Source organism: Antechinus flavipes, chromosome 2 (genome assembly GCF_016432865.1).
Source record: "Antechinus flavipes isolate AdamAnt ecotype Samford, QLD, Australia chromosome 2, AdamAnt_v2, whole genome shotgun sequence".
Lineage (NCBI taxonomy): Eukaryota > Metazoa > Chordata > Mammalia > Dasyuromorphia > Dasyuridae > Antechinus > Antechinus flavipes.
The window spans coordinates 655,742,022-655,760,491 of NC_067399.1; the positions used below are offsets into that span (position 1 = coordinate 655,742,022).

Below are 18,470 nucleotides of genomic sequence, written 5' to 3' on the forward strand. Positions count from 1 at the left end.
TCAAATTCTGTCCTCAGCGCACTTTCCACACTGACTCAGGGGTCCCCGGAGGCGGTGACCCCCAGGAGCTGGCCTGCCCACCGCGGCCCCAGGACCTCTTCCCCATCGATGAGCCCTAAGAACCGGCCCCAGTTTCTGGGTCCCGCTGGACCTCGATCAGATCAGTGAGGGAAAGTCTCTTTCCCCCCCGAGATAAGGCGCCTGCCGCCCCACGGTTCCCCAGAAAGAACGAGCGACACCTTGAGCCGACATCAAAAGATTTTAATGCTGTTTGTCTGTTTTCTCCACAAATATCACGGCGCCGCGCACGGTCACTGCCGAGGCGACAAACGCAAGGACTTCCTCCCCTCCTCCCCGCGGGCATGCAGTCCCCGAGGGCGGGCACACCGAAAGCTGCGGGACGGCGAAGCGGACGGACACGGCACCTCACAACACCCAGTCACAGTGCGCGGGACACGGGCGGACACGGGATCCGGGGAGGGGGATTCAAGATGGCGGCCGGGGAAGGGCGCCGCGGCAGAGACCCTCTGGGGGCAGGCAGGGAGGGGGCTGTGGGGGCCAGGTGAACTCCTCCCGTGGCAGGGGGTGATTTGGGGGAGCAGAAAACAGAGCCCGCCAACCTCACCTGGCCCTGGCAGGCGCACGCCGGTTCAAAGAATTGTTAGTCTCGGATGGGAACCCCCGGGAGGGAAAGAATCTACTTAGCTCCGCGGCCACGGAGAGACAGAAGGGCCTTGGTTTGGACATGGCAGGTGGAAGAGCGGTTATCCCTGTCTCCTCAGAAAATTCAAACCAGGCGCTCCCTTCTCCAGGTTTTGTGGTCCCGTGTAAAGGACACCAGCTCCGCTGTCATAGGATCCGAGTTCAAATCCTGCCTCTGACTCTGAGACGGGTGACCTAGTCACTTCCTACAAGGCCCCTTCTAGTTTCCCATCTGCCGTCCCTGGGCTGCAGCTGGGGGAGGGGAGGAGCTAGTGAGGAGGACTCTCGGCTCGGTCCCCAGCCTGTGGTTATCCCGGATCGGGGACGCGGGGAGGGGACCCCCTGCTGGAGACCCGGGACAGAGAGAGGGCTGGCAGGACGAGTGCTGGGATACACAGTACTAGACACATAGGGGAAGGGGCCCTTCTCACCCCCCACACAGGAGGCCGGACACCGAGCAGTCTCGCTGCCGTTCTGGGCAGGAAGGGGACAAGGCCCAGCGGGATGCCCCCAAACCACCAGAACCCCCAGGAGGCCGCAGGTCTCCCCGGGGCATCTCGCTTGACCACGCTTGGAGAAAAAGGCCCCTCCCACCCCCACGATCAGGCCAAGCAAGGCTCCGGCTATTGGAATGGTACCGAGATCACAGTCACACAAGACACGGCCGTGAAAACAAGGAGGCTGGAGGTGGAGACCCTTCGGGGACGGGAAGGGGAAGGGTGAGGAGGCCCTCCCCCTCACACACACACACATCACGTGCAGCAGGCGGTCCCCGGACCCTCGGGCAGCCCCCTCCCGACAGGGACCTTCGGCAGGGAGGGGGGCGTCGGGAGGGATCCGGGGAGCTCCGGGGAAGCGGGGGGAGCTGGACATGTCTGCCACGATAACACGTTTCACGGAGAGGACGCCTTCCCGAGGGCGGCGGCGGAGCAGAGGCTACAGGGCGTGGAACTTTTCACGTCAAATCAATAAATAACTTAGAGGACCAGATAAATCCGGAAGACTTCACCAACTCCCGGGTGGAGCTCGGACAGCCCGGCAGGTACGGAAACATGCAGGACAGCGACGGGGCGGGAGGAGGCGGGGGCGGGGCTCCCGGGGGGAGAGATGAGCGACAGCACACACGCAACTTTGCACCCAAGTTCTTTATGCCTTGAGGTGTACAGGGCTCTCGATACATCGGCAGGGTCTGGTGTGCGTTCAGTTCAGGCTACCCAAGGAAGGAAGATGGAGGAGTGCAGAGAGAAGAGAGAGAGAGAGAAAGAGAGGGGGACAGGCTCCTCCGAGGGCGCAGCGGGCGGGAGCGGGCTCTTAGCTGGCCTTGGCCTTGGCCTTGGCGTCCCGGAGCCTCACCCCGACGGCCGAGATGAGGGCTGCTCCTTTCCCACTGCCATCTTCGGAGAGGAGGAATTTCACGTTACAGTTGGGGGCCAGCTTGCTCACTGTCTGGTGCATGATCCGAGAGAAGCTGGGAGAGAAGAGAGGGGGTCACGGGGGATGGAGGAAACGCCCTGCCCAACCCCCAACACCCCCCCCCCCCAGTGTCTTAGATAGGCGAGGGCCTGGGGACTTGGGTTCGAGTGCTCCGCCTTGGACAATACTTGGGCAACCTCCTTAGCCCATTTTCTCATCTGTCAGGATGGAGGGCCCAGCCTGAGATCGCCTGTGATCCTCAGAAAGGGGGGTCAGAGACGGAGCATCCTGTGAAGGACGCGGCAGAATGCAGCTTAGCGCAGGGGACGGGAACCAGGAAGAAGCTGACACCGTGTGCCCCTGGCCAAGCCACTGAACTTCTGTTTCTCAATCTCTCATCTGCAAAAAGGGGCTCATAGCACTTCCTTCCCTGCCCGGGTTGCTGGGAGATCAATGAATGACATTAGGAACGCATTTTGCAAAACTAAAAAGCATCATAGAAATGATAGCAAGGAGAAGGAGGAGGAGAAAAGGGGGACAAGGTGGGAAGGAGAAGGAAGAGGAAAAGGAGAGGAAGGGAACAAAAAGAAGTGGAAGAGGAGAAGGGAGACAAGATGGGGAGGAAAAAGAAAAGGAGAGGAGGAGAGCAAAAAGAGGAGCAAGAGGAGAAGGGGGACAAGATGGGAGGAAAAAGGAGAAAGAAGAGGAAAAGGAGAGGAGGGGAACAAAAAGAGGAGCAAGAGGAGAAGGGGGACAAGATGGGAGGAAAAGGAGAAAGAAGAGGAAAAGGAGAGGAGGGGAACAAAAAGAGGAAGAGAAAAGGATGAGGAGGAAGAAGAGAGGGAGGAGAAGAGGGAAACAAGAAAAGAAAGAAGAAGAGGAAAGAGGAGAAGTGGAAGAGAAAGGAGAGGAGAAAGAAGAAGAGAGCAAGGTAAGGGGAGAAACAAGAAGAGGAGAAGGAAGAGAGAGAGGATGAATAGGAAGAGGAGGACAGAGAAGAAAGAGAGGGACAAAAAGAGGAAGAGAAGGAGGAAAGGTAAGAGGAGGAAGAAGAAAGGGAGGAGGGAAGGGAGACAATACGACGGAGAAGAGGAAGAGGAAAGGGAAAAGGAAGAGGAAGAGGAGGAGAAAGAAGAAAGGAGGGGGACAAGAAGAGGAAAAGGAGGAGGAAGAACAAGAGAAGGAGGAAGAGGAAGATAAGGAAGAGGAGAAGAGGGAAGAGATGGGGAGAAAGAATTTGAGGGGAGAGGAGGAAGAAGAGGAATGGGAGGAAGGAGGAGGAAGAAGACATGGGAAAGTTGTGGAAGAGTCTGTAAGATACAGCAAATAAACTGAAGCAGAGGTGTAGATGCAACAGTCATCAATGATGATCCCAGAGATGCCTAGGGGAGGGAATAAGCACTTATTAAGTCCTTGCTGTATACTAGACTCTTTGCCTTACAAATTTTAAGTTTGATTGAGATGATGATACTGCCCTTGAAAGAAAAAGGAATCCTTGAGGAGAGTACCCTCCAGGGACAAGATCATGACAAGAATGGCATAAGAGAACGCCCCAGTAGGTGCATCTGTAAAATGGGCTGAAGAAGGAAATGACCGACTTTGTCACTATCTTTGCCAAGTGGGGTCGTGGAGACTCAAACACTGACTAGGTCCTCTCCCAGGAAGCATCTGCAGGAGTTTAAGCCAAGGAGACTTACTGCGGATGGAGTTTGTACAACGTCCCATCGACGCCCACGGCCACATTAAGGGTCTTCAGGCCCCGGTTCTCCTTGATTTTTTCCACGACGGCCGCCATCCCAGCCCCACAGAGCTGGGCAGCCCTCTGGGACACCACCCCACAGACCATCTTGACGAGGATACTGTCATCGCAGGTGCTGTTCAGGCCCAGATCCTGCAGAATCGTTCGGACTTGGAGCAGAGCTAACCTATCACTGCAGGGAGGGAAGGGAAAATAAGGATAAAGAATTGACTTTTTTTCTTGGACGACATAAGGGACAGAGTTAGGGAAAAGTCCAGATTCCTGTGCCCATTTCACAAATGAGGTTCCTGAGGGCTAACAGTGACCTGCTTTATTTAACGTGCAAAAAGAGGAGGAAGAGGAAGAGGGGGAGACAAGATGGGGAGGAAAAAGGAAAGGAAAAGGAAAGGAGGGGAACAAAAAGAGGAGAGGGACATGATATGGGAAGGAAAAAGGAAATGAGAAAGAACATTTAATACGCTATTTAACATTGGGAAATGGTTAGGAGCTCAGTCTCCCTCTCACTGCCACTTACCTTTCTATCTGTGACAGGAACTTGGTCTTAAAGATTCCCCGGGTTTTCAGGGTCTCAGAGATCTGACCTCGGAACAGGAAACCCTTTCGAGTGAAGTCAATTAAAATGTTCCGGACGATTTCTCCCAAGTACATACCACTAATCATCTTTTCATATCTGAAACAGGAAGGAAAAAGTGCTACATCGAGAAGAAAAAGGCATCACGGCCCCCATGGGATTCTACACAGGGGGCTATCCCTGAGCATCTTGGGGGATTTGGCCGACGTCCCCATCAGCGCGCCTCCCTTAGGGAGATAGCCAGATCGGGAGACGTTAGGGAGAATTCCCAGAAAGTCATGTTGTCCAAAGGGAAAAGCCAAGGCATTCTCCCCTAAAACTGACTCTTAGAGGAGAGGGTGATTTCAAGGCTTCAGAAACCATGGAGTCCAACCCTCTTTACAGATGAGAAAACTGAGGCACATAAGGGATGTGACATATTCAAGCTTACCCACTTCTGAGGAAGGATTTAAATCCTTAGGTCTAAACCCCTCTGCATTACCCAATGCGTGCAGGATTTTCATGATTGATAAGTGTAAGAATAGAGCAATCCCAAGCATTGCTAGAAGGAGAGCACATTATAAATAGAGATGTCCCTCCTCTGTGGCTCAAGACATGGCTGAAGCCAAAGGAGAGTTGGCTCTTGGCCCCTGCTATCAAATGTTCTTTCAGCTTCATTCAACAGTTGGGTTCAACTTGGATTTGAATTTGGAGAATCTGGGTTCACATCTCACCTCTGACATCTGATATCTGACATCTTCTGACATCTTCCTTCCTTTCCTCACTTCCTCCCCTCTTCCTTCCTTTCTCCCTTTGTTTCTTCCTTCTTTTCTCTCTCCCTCCCTTCCACTTCTCTCATTCCCATTCTGCATCTCCCCCCCCAGCACCCTGGGCAAATACCTTTGTTTGCCAACATTGACAAGCCCTTGGCAAGTCACTCATTTTTCTCATCTATAGGATGGGGGGGAAAGGGGGGCTGCAATAGAGGACTTCTAAGGTCAGTTTTCTAGCTATGACCTTATAGTTGGGCAAAATAACTCCCTAATTATTGCTCTAATTTCCTTTTCATGGATAGTTCTCCCTTTTCATTTTTGAGGCTAACAATTTGATTTTCCTCTTTCCTTTTTCTAACCAAATTAATTAAAGATTTATCTGTTTTGTTGGGTTTTTTCATAAAACCAACTCTTAGTTTTATTTATTAATTCAATAGTTTTCTTACTATCAATTTTAATGATCTCTCCTTTTATTTTTGGAGTTTCAAATTTGGTATCTGATTAGGGGGGTTTAATTTGCTCCTTTTCTAGTTTTCAGTTGCAAGCCCAATCCATTGATCTTTTCTTTATTTTATGCAAGTAAGCATTGGAGAGAACATTTCCCCTTCTAACCGCTTTGGCTGCATCCAAGCGATTTTGGTGTGCCGTCTCATTATTTCATCCTCTTGCTAACTGGGATTTTGTGATAGACACGATTTCCCTTCTTTGCACGCACAAGCCTACAATTGCCTTTCCCCTCCTGGAGCTCGCCCTCCATCACTTACAGAAGAGTTTCTGAGCAGGATCTCTCCCTGGTGCAGAGGAAGCCTTCCCAGGCCATAATACCATCCAACAGCCCTGATCCTAAGGACAGTTCCCTTTATGGCAGTCTGAAACCACCAGGTGGCGCCAAATACTTCCAACATGGTACCATAAGCATCTGAGTTGCTTGGACACACTACTGGTAAGGCAGGGGATCAGCAGCTCTCCTCACCTGTCTTTCCAAGGGCCCCCCAAAGCCCGCGGAGCTTTCTGGGAAGACCTCTCATGCTGGGACCGAACACTGCTGCCGTCTCAACCTAAGAACCCTTGAGCTTTGCCACCTTCCCCAGGGAGGAACCCTTACAAACCTTCTCATATGTCCTCTACCCCTGTAATGAGTGTGATTTTCTGGAGGGCAGGAACTAGCCAGACTTTTCTCTTTGTATCCCAGCACTCAGCACAGCACTCAGGATTGCGGTAGGCTCTTGAACATGTCCACATTCCCTCCTTCTCTTGCTTCCTCCTCCTTCCTTCCTTCCTTTTCCCCTTCTTTCTTTCCTTCCTTCCCCCACTCCCTCCTCTCTTTCTTTCCTTCATCCCTCCTTTCCTTTCTTCTCCCTTCATCACTTTCTCTCATCTTCCTTTCTTCCTCTCCTCCTTTCTTTCCTCCCTTCTTTCCCTCTTCCTGCCCTTCTCCCTTCTTTTCTTCTTTCTTTCCTGTCTCCCTCCCTCCTTTTCTTCTTTCCTTCCTCACTTCCTCCCCCTTCCTTCACTTTTCCCTTTGTTTCTTCTTTCCTCTCTTTCTCCTATCCTTTTCTCCCTTGTTTCCTCTCCCCCTCCCTTCTTCCTTTTCTCTTTTTTCCTGTTTCCCTCCCTCTTTTTCTTCTTTCCTTCATCACTTCTTCCCATCTTTTTTTCTTTCCTCCCTTTTTTCTTTCCTTTATTCCCTCACTCCCTCTCCCTTCTTTCCTTTCTCCTTTTTCCTTCCTTCCTACCTTTCCTTCATTCTTTATCTTTTTTCCTCTCTTCCCTCTTTTTTTCTTCCTTCCCTTCTCCCTTTGTTTCTTTCTTCTTTTCTCTCTCCCTCCCTTCCACTTCTCCAATTCCCATTTTGCATCTCCCCGCACCCTGGGCAAATACCTTTGTTTTCCAACATTGAGGGAATAATCATCTACAATTCTGTCATATTCTGTCCTAATGTCTTCCAGGCATCCGTTGTCCCCAAAAGCACCCCACTCCATGTTGATGCACATCCGCCCCTCGTTCCCCTCCACCATCTCGATATTCTTCATCTCTTCCATGTAGCAAGCATTGCTTCCGGTTCCTGAATTGGGCAAAGAAAGGAAATGAATGGTAAGACTCAATGGTAACATCAAAGGCTAGAAATAGCCTTTCTAAAATACTTGTTCTGCCCCACCCCCATCTTACAGAAGAGGAAACATGACACGTCCAAGGTCCCACAGGGAGTAAGGAGAAGCAGCAGAATTTGAACCCTGATTCTCTAACCTGAAACCTAGCACTTGTTCTGTTCTTTGCTCTCCGCACTCAGGATTCTTCAGACACATGATCTCTAGGGAGGTTATAACTTTGTGACTTTGTGTTAGGGAAGGAATACAGTTAGAAATCAAAGGACTCAGATTCAAATTCAGCCTGTGTCATTTATTACCAGTATGATGCTGAGCAAGACTTTCAGCAATTCCCTGTACACTCAGTGTGCTGCCCTCATAAAGATCTTCATCACCTCAAGAAGAGGATCTCAAGGAACTCTTAGGAAGAAAGAACTTATTTCAGCTAATTCATATGAGATGGCAATGACTGATGGGGTTTTGTGGCAAACCTTTGGAAGCTTTTATATTTCCAAGGTCACACAATGGAAGAGAGTGCAGAAGGGGGCAGCAAATCTGTCTGGGGCCAGATTCTCTAGAGGAGAGTGGTTCGTACAGGTGGGGGGTGCCTCTTGGGGCAGCTAGGATTGTTCCTGTGACTGTGGCCTCTGTGGCCCCCAGAGTGCCCAGCACCGACCTTGCTTGTGGGATCCCTCCAGAAGGGACACTCAAAATGAATATTTGCAAAAGCAGAGCCGGAAAATCAACACACACATACATACACACTGTGATGTAAGTGGAAAAACAACAAAACAGACAAACATAGCCCGGGAGAAGAGAGGAAACCCACTCCTGATTTTGCAAAAATCAACAAGTCAATAAGCATTTATTAAGCAAGCACCTACTGTGTTCCAGGTACCATATTCAGTGCTAGAGATACTAAGAAAGGTAGAAATAGTGCCTGCACTCAAGGAACTTACAGTGTAATGGGATAGACCTGCAAACTACTGTGAGGAAACAAGATCTGTGAGGGGGAAATGGAGGCAAACTCAGAGGGAGGAAGGGATAGTGAAGGTAGGGCACCACGGGTGCAGAGCACTGTATATACCATCTCACACGTGGAGTCATTTTGTTTGTACGATCTACTTTCCCTTTCTCCCCTTCTCCTTTCATACTTTCATACTTCATACTTCTCTGCAACAAGGAATGCTCTCAGGGAGGGAGAAGGAAGGGAAGCAAATTACGTGTTGAGGGATGACCATGCCCCCAACTCAAGCTGGGCTCTGACGCATCCCCAACACGTGGAATGGGGGGCTGCCCCAGAAGGCAGAGCTGGGCTCTGCTCAGGGACTCCCAGTGGCCAGAGGGAGATTCTTCTGAGAAGCTCCCATGGACCGGGCGAGTTTAAATCCTGCCTCTGACGTTTACTAGCTGGGTGACCCTGGCCAGGCTCTCACCGGCCTTCCTCAGTTTCCTCATCTTTCCAACGAGGGGTTCCTGGTTCCTTCCACCATCGGCACGGGGAGGCTGGCCCCAGAGTTTGCGGGAGAGGGCGGGGACGGTGAGTCAGGGTTTTCTGGATCAGCTCTCTCTGCCAAGAGCTCCCTTAGCCCATGACTCACTTCCAGGGGAGCCTCTGAGCCAGCCGCCCTTCCCAGGCTGGGTGTGCTCTTGGGGCAGGAAGGCAAACCGCACTGGTCCCCAAATCTGCCTTGTCACCCTGCCTCGGCAGTTTTAGCTCAGCACCAAACTAGGAGGAAAGGCTTTTGCAAAGAAAAAGGGAGGAAAGGCCCCAAAGGAAGGATATGTTTCTATAAAGAATCTTCCGCTTTTGCTACAGGAATTGGAAAAAAAAACCCAGCCGGGCTCTCCGTCAGCGGCAGAGCAGCAGGTGACCCCCAGAAATGTCCTGCTGAGCCCTGGGCTGGGGGAATTCTCCCAAGACTTGGGTAGCCCCACCAACAGAGGCGTCCCACAGGGTGGGGAGAGGACAGGGGATCCTGACCTTCCATCTGGGGGTGGGAGCAGGGGAACACAGCAAGAGTTACGGAAACATGGGTCTAACCCCCTTGCCTCTCCTCTCCTCTCACTGAGAAATAAGGGGCCAAAGTTGTCCCAAGGATCCCCCACAGCAGGGTGTTCCTGGTCAAGTTGCTCTCGAAATCTGTTGGGGATAGGCAAGGCGTCTCAGGGGTCATGGGGACCAACTCTGGCGTCTGACAGATGAGCAAACCGAGGCTCGAGGAGGATTCGGGGACACGCAGCCATGATCTATGTTAGCTCCAAGGGTCTGTCTTATGGTTATAACACTGGCTCAGTTCTTCCCAGAGTCGCTATCCACATCTGTGCCCTTCTTCCCTAATATCGCCACAATCCCCCCCAAGCACCAGGCACAAAGCCTTTTACCAAGGAAGCACTTAATAAACATTTAACTATGTTTAACTAGCACTATTAAGCACTTACTATATGCCAGGTCCCATGTCTATGTATCATGCACCAAATATTGGGCCAGGAGGTATTGAATAAAAATCTTTAACAAGCAATTATCAAGCACTTATTATTATGTGAAGTCCCACGTCCCTGCTCCCAGCAAGAGCCTTGTATACAGAAGGCATTTAATAAATGTTTATTTTCTCTAATAAGTATTTATTAAGCACCTATTATACGCAACTCTATATTAATACTCTTAGCATTAAGCAAAGGGTCTTTTACCCAGAAGGCATTATTATGGCTGCTATATACTAGGTGCCAGGTTTACAACCATAAAACAGAAATAGGGCTTAATCTCAAGAAGCTTAAAATTCTGCTATTCAGAAAAAAGGCTATTTAATAAATACTCAAATCAATATTACTTAAATAGCCAGCTTCATGGTACAGTGGAGGATCTGGATTCTAATCCTGCCTCAGTATCCCATAATTAACCAGCTTCATGGTACAGTGGAGGAGCTGGATTCTAATCCTGCCTCTGACTTTTATTACCTGACGTTACTCTGGGTAGATCCCATGTTGTTTTTCTGGGACTCCATTTCCTCATCTGTTGCACTCAATGACCTCAGAGGTCCCTTCCAGCTCAAGATCAGTGACCCCAATATAAATGAACCCCAATGTACCCATTACTGATATGGGAATTCCCTGTAAAAGGTAGCGAGTGGCCACCCGTTCATACCCCCCATCCATGTCTCCCTATAAAATCACCAAGGGAGTCTGCCCAATGGGCTGGGGTCTTTCTTGCGTTCTCCCAGCTAATCAAGGAACCACACACAGTAAGCATTTAATAAATGTTCCACCATCTCTTTAACCGGAACCCAACACAAGGACCCCAGGTAAGCTCTCAATCGCTACCTTTTTTTTTAAAAAACTTTTTATTGACAGTCAATCCCTACCTTTTGAAAAAGATTTTATAAAACCACATGGAGCAGAGAGAAAGTCTAAGAAAAGGCCAGGAGGGAGGAGCAGGTCCTTTGGCCAAAGGATGAAATCTGGTCAGTATCTAGTAGCTTCCATCTCCCTCCTTGGGGCTCCTGTCCCTTGTTTTTCCCAGGTCTCACACACCTAATGATCTCTTGCCAAACTTGGCCCATAATCAGGAAGACCTGACCTCAAACCTGACTACTTATGCTTATGAGCTATGAGATCCTGGTAAGTCAATTAATTTCTGCTTGCCTCTGTTGGTTCAACTAAAAATCTTATTGTAAGGATCAAATAGGATAAAATTTGTAAGTATACAGTGGGTGTTCTATATATTCTTATTCCCTTCCGCTTCCCCACTGCCCCCATCACAGTTTGTCTACACTCTTGTCCCGGTCAATACTCTGTCCTCAGGTTCATTTCTCCAAACTCCAACAGGACTAAAGCATCGCCTGTTCCAGCAATCCCATAAATCCATCCTACCCCAAAGAGTTATCACAGAAGGACCGACAGAAAGAACAGGGATGGCTCTCCTAGAAGAAGATGGATTTGATTACTCTGCGTGGGTACCAAAGGCAGTAGTTGTTAAGATGCCATTTTAGATCTCGAAGGCCAGGAAAACTCCATCTCTGTGAAAGCTGTCCAAAAGGAGACCAGGATGTGGAGAAAGGCGGTGGTCTCCCCTTGGAGGCCTTCAAACACAGGCTGAAGCTGGCCCCTTGGGGTATGCTGCTACGGATGCTACAGTCGGGGTTCTTCTGGAGTCTGGGCTGCACTGGCTGGCCGCAAGGGCCCTTCCAGCTCTCAGACTCCGGGCCAGTCAGAAGCTAATTATTTATAGAATATCTCTAAGGGCACCCTACCCTCCCAGCACCTGAAGGGCTGCTGTGAAACAGGAACCTTATGGGTCCACCTCCGGTACCTCTAGCATGGGGTCTCCCCCCTGCACCTCCACAGCCTGTGAGCAAGACCGGCAGTAGTGACCGTGCTTCCTGGTGCCGGACACCGGGGAGCCCCAGCTCGGCGGAGACTCACCTACAATGAGTCCGATCTCGCACGTCGGCTCTTCGTAGGCACAGGTCATCATGGTGCCCACCGTGTCATTGACCAAAGCCACGACATCCAGGTCAAATTCCTTTGGAGAGAGCAGGACGTGGAGGAGACGAGTTAGAGCGCGGCCTCCCTCAGGGTTCATATTCACTCATATTTTGGCTTTAAGCCATCGGGAGGCCCGCATTCGGTTCTGGGATCACCAGGCAGCCTTGAATCCAAGGCAGTGCAAGCCCCGAGTCTGAATTCTGGCTGTGTGTTACTCTAGGTCTGACCTTCTCTAAGCTAACTCGCCCCAACTCTCTCCACCTGACTGGTCTGCTATTGTTTCCCCAATCACAACAGTCCCCCTTCTTTGGCCACAGGTTCAAATCCTTTCTCTGGTGTTTGCTGCCTATGAAATGATGGGAGAATGTAGGTTGGCCCCCTTGGGAGACGGTGGAGCCCATCGGCCTCTTCTCAGAAATGATGTTCTTTCTGGATCGGAAAAAACACAAACTTGGCTAATATAGGAATAGGTGTTGCATGACTTCTCGTGGAGAATTAATATCATACTTGTCTTATCAATGGCAGCAGAACAAGAAAATGAATGGGGGAGGGACTAGAGAGAGGGTGAGAATTTGGAACTTGCCATTTAAAAAAAAGAAATGCTAAATTTATAATTGATAGGATATTGCTTGCTTTCTCAATGTGGGTAGTAAATGATTTTTTATTTTTTAATTTTTTTTGAAAATGTTAAAAAGAAATCTTTTAGAAAGAAATGCTAACATATCCAACATATAAAGGACTGCTTGCCATCTGGGGGGGAGGGAGGGAGGGAGGAAAAAAAAATCGGAACAGAAACGAGTGCAAGGGATAATGTTGTAAAAAAAAATTACCCTGGCATGGATTCTGTCAATATAAAGTAATTATTAAATAAAAATTAAAAAAAAAAGAAAGAAAGAAAGAAATGCTAAATATATAATCGCTGTCATAATTTTATTTAAAATGTTTTAAATACTGAAAAAATTTAATTTATATTTTAATTTTTTCTTAAAATGTTTAAAAAATTTCAGAAAGATATGCTAAATATATAATCAATATCATAATATTTTACTTAAAATTTATTTTAAATATTTAATATTAAAATTTTGAAATATTTTTTAAAATTTTTTAAATTTATATTTTACTTTTTTCTAAAAATATTAAAAAAGTTTTCAGAAAGAAAACAAGCTAACTGTATAATCAATATCATAGTGCTTGAGGGAGACATAGGTGATGCAGTGAATAGAGCACCAGTCCTGAAGTCAGGAAGACCTGAGTTCCAATTTGGCCTCAGACACTTAATACTTCCTAGTGTGACTCTGGCCAAGTCACTTAACTCCAATTGCCTCAGCAAAAATAAATGAATGAATGAATGAATGAATTTTACTTTAAAGATGAGTGAAAATAAAGCTATCGGTTTTTTCCCCATCCAGACTCATGCCCTTGAAAGAGGTTCACCGACTCCTTTAAGAACTCTGACATTCAATGTTCTAAGACTCCTCTCGGTTCTAGTTTCTACTATTATTAGAATCTAATAATACTCTAGGTTCCAAGTTTCTGATTTCTCTTCATTTTCAGTACTTAATGCTCTAAGGCCCCTGTCAGTTCCAATACCCTAGATTCTAAGGTCTCTCCCATCTCTGCTATTTTATAGTTCATGTATTTCACTATCGAACAATTGGTAAACAGAGAATGTTTGAGTGATTTAACCAAAAGCCACTGGGGTAGTGTGAGAGGGTGGTTAGAGCCAACCTACGTGTCCCAAAGACTTGTGGGAATCTGGTCAAAGTCACTTAGCCCTCCTGGCCCTGGTGGGGAGAGGAAGGGAATCATCATTCATTTAGTGCCCTCTGTGTGTCTAAGTGCCTCGGCTCTCTAATGCCAGGAGGTGCCCTCTCTGAAATCCTTGGGTCAAGGCCATGGGAACCTCCAGGCAGCAAAGGAGCAGCCGGGTGGGTCTAAGCCAAGTCACCTCTCTCCTCTTAATGGCTTCTCTCAGCAAGGTGGGCACATCTTGTCCTTCACAGTTGGACGCGTTAAATCCCTTTGTCCACGTGAGCAAGATGCCCTAAGGAAAGAAAAGGTGCGTTTTTTAGCAGCACGCCAAGAACACGAGGCACAGAAAACGTGACTTATAAATGGATGAGGATTTAAAAAAAAAAAAAAAAAAAAAAAACAAAAAAACAAGCCATGATTCAAAAATTTTTAAACCCATGGTTTTCACAGAATTTCCCCATTTATGCTCATCAAAGCCCAGGGAGGGAGATTCTGTAGCTTTGTCATATGGAGGATGGAACATGGCTCTGGGCGGCCCAATGAGCCTCCAGCAGAACTGAGAAGAAGGGCGGGCTTTGTTTAAGAGGGAAGTCACCAAGGAGCCTTAGCAACTCACCCCGTCCAAGCTTGTCTGTCTGCAAGGGAAGGAAAAGGTGAAGCCGAGGGGTAACCGGGCCCCCTTAATCCCCATGTAGTCCAGGAAGTCAGAAATACAGCTGACGATGTGGTCAAAGAGCTACAGGAAAAGAGAGGGAGAGGGTGAGAGCCTGCACTGAGCGGGCCGGATCACCAAGGCCAGGAGGCAAATCATACACGTCACTGTTTCCTTATCTTGCTAGTTCTAACTCTGTGACTCTATGGCTATGTCTCTCTGAGTGCCAGACTGAGAGTCAGGAGAAACTGAGTTCAAATCCACCAGACATTAGCTGTGTGACCCTGAGCTTCTGTCTGCCTCAGTTTCCTCATTTGTAAAGTAAGGAGAATAATACCATCTATTACTGTGAGGATCGGAGGAGACAGCATGTGTAAAGAGCTCTGTGAATCTTAATGCCCTGTCGAAAGGTTAGTTATTATTCTTTTGTTACTGTTATTACAGCAAAAGAGTTTGTTGCACAAGAGAACTGTTCAGTTCTGCACACATATATTGTATCTAGGATATACTGTGACATAGTTAACATGTAAAGGACTGCTTGCCATCTGGAGGAGGGGGTGAAGGGAGGGAGGGGAAAAGTCGGAATAGAAATGACTGCAAGGGATAATGTTGTAAAAAAAATTACCCTGGCATGGGTTCTGTCGATAAAAAATTATAAAAAAAAAAAAAGAAAGAAAATTATGTATATATTTTGAAAATAAAAAACTTTGTTAAAAAAAAAAAGACTTTGTTGGAAGGATCCAATGGGATCACATGTGTAAAGAGCTCTATGAATCTTAATGCACGATTGAAATGCTATTATTTTGTTGTTATTACAGCCAAAGAGCGACACTTTCATTTCTCTAGGATGCTAGTTAGTTTTCCAAAGAAATAGATTTATTATAATTGTTAGTAGACTAGAAATAGATTTAAATATTATTAAATACATTTAAGTAAATATTAATTAAAATGAAATGTGAACAGATTACAATATGATTACTAGTGTGGGTTCCTAACAACCCAAGGGGTTGGATGGAGTTTTCCTCGGGCAACCCCCCCACCTCTCTCTCTCACCTCCTCCCCAGTTCCCTGCATCACTTCCTCAGGGATAGCATAGATCTTGTTGTGCATTTCAACACTTCTCTTCTTCCCACTGCGGATCTTCACCAGCAGAACCCGAAAGTTGGTGCCGCCAAGGTCCAAGGCCAGGAAATCTCCGTGTTCTGTGGGAAGCAGGAGAAGTGAGCCCGTCAGAAAACAGCAGGCTCTGAGCATCCTATCCTAATGGCCAGGCTGCCGCCCACTCGGAAGCACTCCCGGATTTCCTGGGGAAAGCCCAAATTGGAGGAACAAGGGCTCCCAAGACAGGGACTGATTGTTCTCCCTCACACACACGTGCACACCCAAAGGGAGCCCTGTTAGCCATGATCTCGACCTTCACCGACACCCTGATCCCTCTGCAGGGAACCCCCAGGACTAAGGGAGATCCCCCCGCCCCGCTGCTTCTGGAAGAATGAAGGAGGAAGGCTCTGCTCTCTCCGATCCCCCAGAGAGCAATGGGGGCGGGGGGGTTGCGGCCCCTCCCCACCTGGGGAGCTCACCTGTCCCATCAGGGGTGCCGCAGACAAACGAGGGCAGCATTTTCACTCTGGCCGATTCATTGGTCTTCTTCTGCAGCCCGAGATCCATCTCCACTCGCAGTCTGTTCTTCACCTGATTGAGCTGCTCGATGGTGAGCTTTAAGGGGGCCAGCATCTCTTCCATCTGCCTGTGCTGTTCGGCCAGCCGATAGGCTACAGCGGTCACCATGGCAGCCCCCTTTCCGCTCCCACTCTCAGAGAGCATGAAGCGCACGTCGCAGTCGGGGACCAAGCGCCGCAGGGTCTTGTGGAATCGACGGGAATACCTGATTGGGGAGAGGGGGGGCAATGTCAGATTCGGGACCCCATTAGCACGCTTCTCTCTGCCCGACCACCATCACACCATCCATGACGCAGGGAAGCAACAGCTACCTCAGAGGTGACACTTATAGGGTCTGCCACATATCTCTAAGAAATATTCAGAGCCTGCTTAGGAAAAGGGGGCTCACGTTGGGGGAAATTGTCCTTACAGCCTGAATTATCTGCATTCAGTGTTTATATACGATATCCCAAGCTTTTTCTTTTAACCTTTTAAGAAGCTTCTAAAGTGATAGAGATAAAACCATCCTAAGACTTTGGGGACACTATCATATAACACAACTTTACATTTATATGGAGCCTAGAAAGGCTCGGCGTGGGGGTGGAGAGAAGGGGACAAGAACGTGGGACCTGGAGTCAGGGAAACCTGAACCCTTCTCTTGCCTCAGTGATTTACTCAGAGCTCGACTCTTGCTCAGTCACTGAATTTCTTGCAATCCTCAAAGTAGAGAAAATCACAGCTCTGAGCTCACAGGGTTGTTGTAAGATGATCCACGGTCAAGTAGTTTGCAAGCCTAAAAACCTCATTTGCTCACCATTATTCTTATCATTATTTTTTATTAACGCTGTTGTTTTTGTTGTTTTTCCAGCTTCCTGCCTTCCACAGACAACATGCTTCTGTCTGCTCTCGGAGTTTATCCGTTCTCTCTCTGGAGGGGGAAGAGCATTTTTCGTCTTGGGTCCTTTGGCACGGTCTCAAGTCAGTGTCTTTCACAGCTCGTCATCGTACCATCTTGTTACTGTGTACGATGATTGCAGGAGGTGATTTCTAACCCATTCTTGGGGCTTCTCTTTATACCTGGAGCCCCAGGGATAAATCATCACCTCAGTGTTCTAAAGGCCCATGCAGCTGATGGTGGGGGATGCGAGATTTCTCCTACTTCACAAAAGATGGAGTGTAACAGGCTGACTGGGTGGCTGCTTGATTGATTCCCTTTATCATATTTATGGGATTATCAGGATTAAAACCAGAAGTTAATTAACCCAGCATTTTATCTGAATGCCAAGGGCAAACTACTTACCTCCTGGAATTTCAATTTCCTCTCAACTATAAAATGAGCAAACCAAGACCTAGAATAAGTGAATGCTTCACAAGATTGGCATGAAGGTTAAATGAAATGGTGACATAATGAGATGGCAACTGGTCTTGGAATCAGGAGAATCTGAGTTCAAATCTAGCCTCAGACAAATCTATTAATTTGTGTGTGACCCTGGGAAAGTCACTTAACCCTGTCTGCCTCAGTTTTCTCATCCGTCAAACAAGCTGGAGAAGAAAATGACAAACTTGGATCTCTGCCAAGAAAACCCCATATATGGTCATAGAGCATTAGATACAAGTCAACAACAAGAATTAGGGAATGAACTTTGCAAACTTTTAAGCACATAAGAACATCAACTATCACACCTGTTTTTAAGAATGTAAGGAGGATTGGGGGTGGGTGAGAAAGAAGCTGTGAGGGAAATGAACCATGAATTGGCCAAGGATTTTAGGATAGACAAATGCTCTATTTCTGGAAATTGCAAATAATTGCTAAGATCTTTTGTGGATTAAAATGAATTAATGAGATACATGTAAAGTATTTTACAAACTTTCAAGTGCTGGCTATAGAAAAGCTATCTATCATCATCACCATCATCACCATCACCATCACCATTACCACCATCATCATCATGACCATTACCACCATTATCATCATCCTCATCATTACCATCATCCTCATCATGACCATTACCATCATCATCATCATCACCACCACCACCATCATGAAAAACAAAAGGGAAGGCAGACAGGACCCCATAAGGACCCTAAGGAGGTGGTACCTCAGAATGTGCTCAGAATGGTGGCCCAGATGCCTGAATCTACAATCCCTTAAGAAAATGGATTCTTCCAACGAGCAGGAGGATTTCAGAAAAACTTACATGAACTGATGTTGTGTGTAGTGGGTAGAACTAGGGAAACCCTACACAATAACAGCAACATTGTGCAATGATTAACTGTGAAAGACTTAGCTCTCTCAGCAATACAGTGATCTAAGACCATTACAAAAGACTCATGATGGAAGATGTGATCCACATCTAGAGAAAGAACTATGGAGTCTGAATGCAGATTGAAGCATACTATTTTCACTCTTTTTATTTGTTTTTCCTTTCTCGTGGTTTTTCCCTCGGTACTGAGTCTTCTTTCATAACATGACTAATGTGGAAATATATTTTGGGATTCTTGACAGTTTTTCAAAAAAAATTTTTTTTTAAGTATTTACATGAAAAGATTATTTTCAACATTTACCTTTGCAAAGCCTTTGTGTTCCAAATTTTTCTCCCTGTCCTTCCCCTTCACTCCTCCCCAAGACAGCAAACAA

General features: G+C 47.5%; 1 protein-coding gene across 2 annotated transcripts in view; it reads right to left on the minus strand.

The window, feature by feature from the left end:
- Window positions 1–240: 240 nt before the first annotated feature.
- Window positions 241–18,470, minus strand: part of HK1 (hexokinase 1) — a 99,173-nt gene continuing 80,943 nt past the window's right edge. For both annotated transcript variants that reach the window (XM_051982552.1, XM_051982551.1), the window contains exons 10-18: window positions 15,754–16,058; window positions 15,227–15,375; window positions 14,138–14,257; window positions 13,718–13,813; window positions 11,707–11,806; window positions 7,079–7,262; window positions 4,389–4,544; window positions 3,813–4,046; window positions 241–2,170 (exon numbers count right to left, since the gene is read on the minus strand). In XM_051982552.1, the coding sequence (XP_051838512.1) occupies window positions 2,014–2,170; window positions 3,813–4,046; window positions 4,389–4,544; window positions 7,079–7,262; window positions 11,707–11,806; window positions 13,718–13,813; window positions 14,138–14,257; window positions 15,227–15,375; window positions 15,754–16,058 (1,501 nt within the window). In that variant the 3' untranslated portion in view covers window positions 241–2,013. The remainder of the gene's footprint in view (window positions 2,171–3,812; window positions 4,047–4,388; window positions 4,545–7,078; window positions 7,263–11,706; window positions 11,807–13,717; window positions 13,814–14,137; window positions 14,258–15,226; window positions 15,376–15,753; window positions 16,059–18,470) is intronic.